Source organism: Solanum tuberosum, unplaced genomic scaffold (genome assembly GCF_000226075.1).
Source record: "Solanum tuberosum cultivar DM 1-3 516 R44 unplaced genomic scaffold, SolTub_3.0 scf00065, whole genome shotgun sequence".
Lineage (NCBI taxonomy): Eukaryota > Viridiplantae > Streptophyta > Magnoliopsida > Solanales > Solanaceae > Solanum > Solanum tuberosum.
Genome location: NW_006238992.1, coordinates 1,333,563 through 1,342,598, shown reverse-complemented (window position 1 = coordinate 1,342,598; position 9,036 = coordinate 1,333,563). Strand labels below are relative to the sequence as shown.

At 33.5% G+C, this 9,036-nt stretch overlaps 2 protein-coding genes across 2 annotated transcripts in view; both read left to right on the top strand.

Moving 5' to 3' along the window:
• LOC107060218 (SKP1-like protein 11) overlaps nucleotides 1-1,757 on the top strand; it is a 4,862-nt gene extending 3,105 nt beyond the window's left edge. Inside the window, exons 2-3 of the mRNA XM_015307813.1 lie at nucleotides 1,265-1,384; nucleotides 1,569-1,757. Coding sequence (XP_015163299.1) covers nucleotides 1,265-1,384; nucleotides 1,569-1,757 — 309 coding nt within the window. The remainder of the gene's footprint in view (nucleotides 1-1,264; nucleotides 1,385-1,568) is intronic.
• A 4,216-nt stretch (nucleotides 1,758-5,973) lies between these two features.
• On the top strand, nucleotides 5,974-6,354 carry LOC102599899 (SKP1-like protein 1B). Its single transcript, XM_015307820.1, has one exon. The coding sequence runs from the start codon at nucleotides 5,974-5,976 to the stop codon at nucleotides 6,352-6,354; it is 381 nt and encodes a 126-aa protein (XP_015163306.1).
• The last annotated feature ends 2,682 nt before the right edge of the window (nucleotides 6,355-9,036 follow it).

The window sequence follows — 9,036 nt, the reverse complement described above, 5'->3', positions numbered from 1 at the left end:
TTTAGAACTTTATAAGATTGTAAACGTTAAAAATCTTGTATTATTGTAGGATTTTAGAATTTTAGGTTGTGAACTTTAGAAATCTTGAATTATTTTAGGATTTTAGAACTTTAGAGATCTTGAATTATTTTAGGATTTTAGAACTTTAGAGATTTTGAATTTTTGTTGGATTTTAGAACTTTAGGTTGTGAAACATTGGAAATCTTGAATTATTGTAGAATTTTAGTACTTTAAGTTATGAATTTTAGAAAACTTGAGTTTTTGTAGGATTTTAGAACTTTAAGTTGTGAACTTTAGAGAATTTGAATTATTGTGGGATTTTAGAAATTTAGATTGTGAACTTTAAAAATCTTGAATTATTTTAGGATTTTAGAACTTTAGAAATCTTGAATTAATGTGGGATTTTAGAACTTTAACTTGTGAACTTTAGAGAATCTTAAATTATTGTAGGATTTTAAACTTAAGGTTGTGAACTTTAGAAATCTTGATTTATAGAATTTATGAACTAATTATTAGGTTGAACTTTAGAAATCTTGATAAAATATAGTCTTTATGAACTATTTGTAATTTTGGAACGAATTTTGAAAGACTTTCTAAGTCTTTAAATTGTGATTTAGATATTTTTGAATGTTAATTTAAGTTTGTTGTTTTATATTTTGTGTAGCTTCTTTATAATGTTTTGTGTTTGATTGAGGTTGAACTGAATTGAATTGATCTGAATTGCTTTTGCAAGTGGGCAATAGAAACTGCCCGTCAAAAAAATTGCAGAAAAAGCGACGGACAGGGTGGTTTTGTCCGTCGCTTTTCTGGATTTGTTTTAAAACCCATAAAAGCGACGGACAGGGTCCTTTAGTCCGTCGCTTTTTTTTTTTTTTTTTTTTTAAACCCAGAAAAGCGACAGACAGGGTCCTTTAGTTCGTCGCTTTTTTGGACTTTTCAAATTTTTATTTCCAAAAAAGCGACGGACGGCATCTCATTGTCCGTCGCTTTTCAAGATTCTAAAAAATTAAAAATTAATTAAAGCGACGGACTTCGTCTCTTTTTTTATTTTATTTTTTAAAAAAAGAAGTGACGGACGGTGTCGCATTTCTAAAAAAAAACAATTTATTTTTAAAACAAACAAAAGCGACACAGTCCGTCGCTTTTGGAAAAGCGTCGAGCCAAAAAGCGACGAGATTGACTGCATTGCTTTTCCGTTGCTTTTGGCTAAAAAAGCGACACAGTCCGTCGCTTTTTTCCGTCTCTTTTTGACAGTTTTTAATAGTGGATTAAAGAAAAAACACCAGAAGAAATACGTAAAGAATTTGATATCAAGAATGATTATACTCCAGAGGAAGAAAAGGAGATACATAAAGAGAATGATTGGCCTTTGAATGATTTTATAGTTATTTTCAATATTTGTTCTTTTTAATTTCAGAATTAAAATTGTCTAATTAGCTATATCCTATTTTATTTAGTTCTATCTTCTTATGCTCTTTTTTATAGAATTGTTATTTATTTTTTATTGATTTATAAATTTATAAATTATGTTGAAAAGAAATTAAAGCTATTTATATTAAATTTGAAAGTGGTTCAATATTGGAAGAAATATTGATGGCAAAAAAATGACCAAAGTGGTTCAATATTGGAAGAAATATTTAGAAGAAGGTGTTACGGAAGATCAGTTAAAGAGTTTTGAGCAGGATTTCTTGAAGATGAGCCAATCAGAATTAGTTGGTGTTCTCTTGGCTAATAATTTTTTTGATGATATGCAGTAGAAGGAGGTAATAGTCCAAGAATTTGCTGATAGGATCAAAGGAAAAACAATAGAGGAAATACGTGAAGTATTTGGTATCGTGAATGATTATACTCTAGAAGAAGAGGAGGTCCGTAGAGAGAATGCTTAGGCTTTTGAATGATTTTACAATATTTTTGTTATTTCCTTAGCTATATCCTAATTTTATTGTTATTTTATTTATGTTAGTTCTTTCTTCTGTTGTTCCTTTTTGAAGAAATATTACTCGGTTTTGAATGATTTATAAATTATGTTGGAAAGAAATTAAAGCTTGTTATCTTATTTGAGAAAAAAAATATTATCCTTTTAGCTACATTATTCACTCAAATCTCCTCTAAATAATCCAAAATTATATATATAACTGAGCAAATTTTGATGTTTTAATTCTTTTAATATATTGTATATTCCCTAAAAATGACTAATTCACATTCGNNNNCTCTCGATGTTTTAATTCTTTTAATATATTGTATATTCAATAGAAATGGCTAATTCACATTTGCGACAAATTAAATTATAAATTTGAGGTTGGAAACATTTTAATGACAAATTTCAATAGATATCCAATCCAAATAATTAAGATTACATGACCTCCTCCGTTACCCCATACAACTATGATTGGATGATAGAAAAATTAAATGGTTGAAATGGAGTTATAGAAGTGAAGCTGGCGGCGGCGAAGAGGAGAAAAAAGGTTGGATTTACAACAGTCTAAAGTACATTAACAATTGAAGAAGTAAAGAGAATTTTTTGTTAAAAATAGAATGAGAAATAAATGAAAATAAAATTAAAAAATAATTGGCACATGGTAGGTAATAGTTGGTATGTGTATGCACTTTCTTTATTATACATGAGATTGACCAAAAACTGGGATATTTTTGCAACGTTTAAATTATTTAAGGGGGTGCTAGGACCTTTGCAAAGTTCCAGTGTCTTTTAAACAGTGTGTTATAGTTGAATGAGGTAATGATGCATTTTCTCTCTAAATCATAAGACCTAAAATAATCTCTCCACTTATATCATGTATGTTGGGAGGACAATTAACATACAAACAAAATAATATGATGAACGTTACTTCCTCCGTCTCATATTAAATATTAGACTTTTCTCTTTACATGTCTTTTAAAAAAATCATGAATAAGAAGGTTAGTTGGAAAGAAATAAAGCTAGTTATATTATTTGAGAAAATCAGGTAGTCTTAATTTCCCTCTTGTTTATGGTATAAAAAAGAAAACTTAGTGTAAGATGAAAGATGTGTCTACAACTATTCAAACACCATTCTCCAAAGTTATATTAACTTCAGGTTTTACAAGAAGATACACAACAAAAGCTTTTTTGTACCTATCACCATGTATCTTCCTATCGGTTACATATGTTCTGAGTGATAAAGATTGGATTTTTCAAACACCCATTAACTCCAATTACAAGAAATTTTCTTTTTTTAAGCAAGTCTCCATAAATATTCCCATGAACTTTTTTTCCCCGTTTTGACTTCCTACTTCAACTAGAACAATGATGTAACATCTCGCAACTAGAAAGAACTAGAAGGAAGTTTAGAATCTGGAAATAGTTACTTTTGGAAAGAATGAGGAAATCTGGAATTATATTTTGGCAAGTTAAAGTTTGTTTTTGGTCAACTTCAAACAATCATAACTCCTAGATTAGGATGATTTAGGTGTGATTCCAGATATGGTTGGACAGCCCTTGGAATGATCTTTCCAATGCCGCCAAGTTTGCATGATTCCGAGTTCGTATGAGTGAGTTATGCCCGTTGGAAGTTGGGCTACTGGATTAAGGAAAATGTCCAATCCGGAATTTTTAAGGGGTATTTTAGTCTTTTCATTGCCCTATTATTTTGATCCATTTTTAGGAGTTTAATATGGGTCAAATCAGATTTAGTCAGTTTAGAAAATTTGAATTTACGCTAGGGTTGGAGAAAAGAGAAAGGAGAAGGGGAAGCAAGAACGTTCAAGATTCGTCGAGATTAGCTTGTGGTTTTCGTCGGGGGTGATCCCCACAAGGTATGTGAGATCACATAGCGTTGGGTTAGTTCACCCATGCGCCAAGCATGTTTAATTCAGCGTATTTTCGTCCTAAAAAGATTGAGAAATTGATGTTCTTGATAGTTGTTCTTGAATTGATTTCGTTCTTGAATATGAGTTAGGATTAAGGAGTTTCTTGATGATTAAGTGTTTTTTCCTTGAGTTGTTTGGGTTAGAGTTTTGTGCATATGATTTGGGTACATGAATCTAAGGTGAATTTGGGAAAAGAATCAGATTAAAACGATTTAGGATCAGAAAACGAGTTGAAAAACTCGTCAGACGCACCTGGGGAGGGCTAGGCGCGTCGCGCCCCCATAGCGCCAGGAGGCTGGGGCGGTGCGCCCAAAACAAGCCCCAGTAAGTTGGGGACTGGCGTGGCGCGCCAGGGACGCGCCTGGATCGGCGTTTTTCACCAATTTTTCGTCGTTTAGCCTATTTAAGTTATTCTAAAGTGTCCTAACACTTTCCATTGATTCTAACTACTCTAAATGACTTCTAAATACCTAGAAATCATCCATAACCATGAATCATAACCTTGAATCCATAAATTCAAATTCAAGGAAAGTCAAGAGCCAAGTCTAGGAAGTTATTAGAGTCTTTTCAAGAAGTCTTTTGCAAATGCTTTTTAACCTTGTTTTAAGACATAAAGTTCAAGTTGAGTAAATAGTAAAGAGTATGTATTGAAGTTCATTTCTTCAAATAGTATATGGGGACTAAGTATTCCCAAAGAGATTTAAAATGTTTTTTCACATTTAAAATAAGAACAGAAACTGAGATTTCCAAAGATCCTTCGGGCTAGTTTTCTGTATTGAAGTTCATTTCTTCAAATAGTATATGGGGACTAAGTATTCCCAAAGAGATTTAAAAATGTTTTTTTCACATTTAAAATAAGAACAGAAACTGAGATTTCCAAAGATCCTTCGGGGCTAGTTTTCAGAAAAGAGTAATAGCTTTTTAAATGAAGCAAGAAGGGAAACCGAGATTTCCAAGATAGCCTTTGAGCTAAGTTTTAAGCACTAATCTCAAATCACAGAAAGAAGTATGTTTTTAAAACATAAAGAGCTAGTATATTTTGGGAGTAGTATTGACCACCGATATGGGGGAGAGTTCAGACAACTCACAGCCCCATAAACCATGTAGCCATCATGGGTAGAAAAAGGGTCATACTTTTAGATGAATCCTTTTCACATAGACTAGTGGATTCACTTAGTAGTTCAGGTCTTATACCTGTGGCAAGGTATAGGATGCACTGGCAGCATGAGGAAGATCACTGTATCATCACTATAGCTCTTAAGTGATGGTTGTCGGTTAGAGAAACTTCCACAAAAAGTTATTGTATTTTTATATACATCAGTTTATTGTATTTTTACATACATTTCAGAGTCATGTTGTGTCCTTGTATATACACATAGTTGACATCATGTTTTTAATCAGTTTTTCTTTATATTGCACTTGTTTTAAACTGCTTTATATTGAAATGAGTTCAGTTATGTATTCATGAGTTAAGAAGAGCCAAGGTAAGTGTTCTTTCAGATTCCTTTCAAGCCTATATGTTGTTTTAGCATTCCAACTCGCATACTCGTACATTCAATGTACTGATACCAATTGGCTTGCATCATCTTATGATGCAGATGCAGGTAACTAGGATCGACATTTCGGCGCATCGTTGATCCAGTGAGCAGTTCAGAGTCTGTTTGTGAGCCTCCTTGCATTCCAGAGGACACCTTTATTTGCTTTCTAGTCTTTCAGATGTTAGGATGATCGGGGGTCCTGTCCCGACGTCCCTCTTTGTTTTAGAGGCTTCATAGACAGTTAGTAGTTCAGTTGTCTTTACATTATCATTCAGATGTTGTTTAAAGACTTAGTTGCCATTTTGACTAAACTATTATTTCTTAAGTTATACATGAGTTATATTTTCTTATGTTTAAGTCTTCCGCTTAGTTAAGTAAGCCAGGGCAAGGGTTTGGTTGGGGCCATCAATGGTCTTCGAGTGCCAGTCCCGCCCAGGGTGTAGGCTCGAGGCGTGACAAGTGAAAACCTAATGCTCTATAAATTAAGCCCTTCAAATCTCTCAGACATTATAATCATTCAAATCTCCTTTCAATAATAATCTGAACAAAAACAAATTAACATCTCTTATTCAAATATATTTTTATCATCATGTCTTCTTCAACAAAGTTCTTAACTCCTAAGACTTGCGATGGTAAAGTATTTGTACTCGACGAGGCGATAGCCGTAAGGTCACAAACTATCAAGAATATGGTTGAAGATGATTGTGTTTCAAACGCCATTTCCCTGCCTAATGTCCATTGCAAAACAATGAGCAAAGTGATTGAATACTGGAAGAAACATTCGGAGGATGGTGTCTCCAAATACATGTTGATGGATTTTGACAAGGCTTTTGTGAATGTGCACCACTCGATTTTGCATGCTCTTATCTTAGCTTCTAATTTTCTTAACGATAAGGAGATATTGGATATGATATGTCAAGAAGTTGTCGATAGGATTAAAGGAAAAACACCAGAAGATATACGTAAATAATTTGATATCAAGAATGATTTTACTCCAGAGGAAGAAGAGGAGATCCGTAAAGAGAATGATTGGGCTTTTGAATGATTTATATTTATTTGCAATATTTGTTCTTTTTAATTTCAGAATTAAAATAGTCGAATTAACTATATCTTATTTTATTTAGTTTTACCTTCTTATGTTCATTTTTATAGAATTGTTATTTCGTTTTTATTAATTTATAAATTTATAAATTATGTTGAAAAGAAATGTAACGATCCTCTTAGTCGTTTTATGAATTTTAATAATTATTTTTATATTAACATTTTTTAGTAGCTTTTATAAACAGTTTATGACTTATAAGAATGAGTGACATGATTTTCAGATTTAATAAAGTGTTATTTTGTTGATAATAATAGAAAATAAATAAATAAATAAATAAATAAATAAAGAATTAAGGGCAAAAGCCCTGAACTGTTAAAGTCAGCAAAATGGGGAAAAAAAAACAAACGAACGGAATAGGGTCAAAATTTCAGACGGGAAAAAGGAAAAGAAAGGGAGAAAGAGGCGATAACCTATCTAGCCCTATCAACACGAGCACGGTTGGCTTCAGGTAAGATTGATCTCACGTTTCATATTAGTATTAAGCATTAATAAATATAGAATGTAGAGTAATAGATGTTATTTTGTTGATAATAATAGAAAATAAATAAATAAATCGAAGTGCAACTAATGTTGCTGGATCGTTTTTTTGATGTTTTGGGGGAGGAAATTGTTTGATGTCATGATTGGCTAATAATGATTAATCAATGACGGTGTCAGGATGAGATTGAAAAGTATAGGGTGCATAGGTTCTGTAATCTACAGTCTTCAGTGGATTGATTTGCTTATTCGTAGCTTGACTGTGATATATTGGTATACGTAATTAAATATTAGGCATATTATATTATATAAATTTCATCAGACTTATGATATTAGAGAAATTGAAACTTAATCCTAGGCTTGAAACTTGGAAACTATGATAATTGAAATGTTAAGTGACATCAAGATTTAGGCTTAACTCTAGGCTTGAAACTTGGAAAATATGATAATTGAAACGTTAAGGGACATCAAGATTTAGGAACTTGATTATAAACTTGAGTGAATTTTTGGGTCAAAGCTAAACACATAGTAATATGAGTGTTGTTAGTTTTGAAATCTTATTGTGTGTCATTTATTTGAATAGATTGCTTTGAGTTGGAAGTTCAACGAAAGGGGAAGACTCAAAGTTTCAGAGTGAATTCTTGATTGATTGAGGCAAGTGGATTTCTAAACCCTTGTTAAGTGTATGAAATTCGTGTATGTCCTTGTAATATGTGTTTGGGGGTAATGAAACGTGGTGATGGGTTGACTTGCCCACATTGATTAATTCTAATGATGAAAAAGGGGTAATAAAAGGCAATGTGATTAATTGTTTGTGTGTGATGTCTTGAGAATGGTTTGAAAGGCTTGTTGAATCATTGTTGATGTTGTATCATGATTGTGTTGTTGTGAATTGTGCAATGTTATGAAAATGGTCATCTCCTCATTATTTGTGTGAACATGTCATTTGCATTGTTCTGAGACATGGTTGTGACAAGTGTTATGTGAATAGAGAAAGAATAAGAAATTAAAGAGGATGTACCATTTCGAGGGACGTATCGCGCACCGTGAAGGATACTATATTTCGAGGGACGTATCGCGCGCCTCGATGGATACTATATTTCGAGGGACGTGTCGCGCGCCGCGAAGGATATTATATTTCGAGGGACGTATCGCGCGCCGCGATGGTTAATATTATCGAGGGTCGTATCGCGCGCCGCGATGGATGCATGGACAGATATGTCCCACATGGGTCTGAGGGTCGTATCACGCGCCGCGATGGATGCATGGTGATATACCGTGAGTTTACGGTATTTCTAATACATTTCACTTACAAGTTGTGTGTGTCTAGGGCCTTTTTATATTGGTTCTTATGTGTTGTGATCATGTTTTGCAGGAAAGATGTTCAGACGCGGAAGTACAGAGACAGCTGGAAGAAATGCAGAAAAAGGGCATTCACGGAGGTGATCTACGGACCGTAGGTCCATTCACGGTCCGTAGGTGATGACCGTAGGTCAGCAGGCAAGGTATAGAGGATAAATCAGGGAAATCTGACCAAGTGTGGAACCACGGTGTCCATTGACTGTTGATCCGTAGATTGATACTGCGAGGGTTCCAGTACCTGATTATTGAAGATTCTAAGTGTGGAGCTACGGAGGGGATTGACGAACCGTAGATCCATCGACAGTCCGTACTGCTAGTCCGTCGTTTGCTTCAGAGGATCTGATTTTTTGGAAGCTGAAATATTTTCTAAGTCCTAGCTGACGGAAGGGACTTACGGACCGTAGATCCATCGATGGTCCGTAAGTCAGTCTCGTGGAATGAAGACGCGTACCTGAACAAACTTTCCTTAATTTGTTTCCCTTTTAATTTAGGATTTGTTTTCTATAAATAGGGCATGTAAACCTCGTTATTGGGGGTTAGACATTATTATTCTAATTTTACTTGGTGACTAGGGAGATTTAATTGCAAACGCTAGCAATTATTGATTTTCTAAGTTCGTTTTGTTGATTTTGGCTTTGCAATTCAATTGAATTTCTGGGTTTATTAGTCTCTTTACGTAAGTTCATGATTTCTTCATCTAAAACTATGAAT

Bases quoted from the DNA above. Each gene is read 5' to 3' on its own strand.
- LOC102599899 (XM_015307820.1), top strand. From the start codon at position 5,974: ATGTCTTCTTCAACAAAGTTCTTAACTCCTAAGACTTGCGATGGTAAA.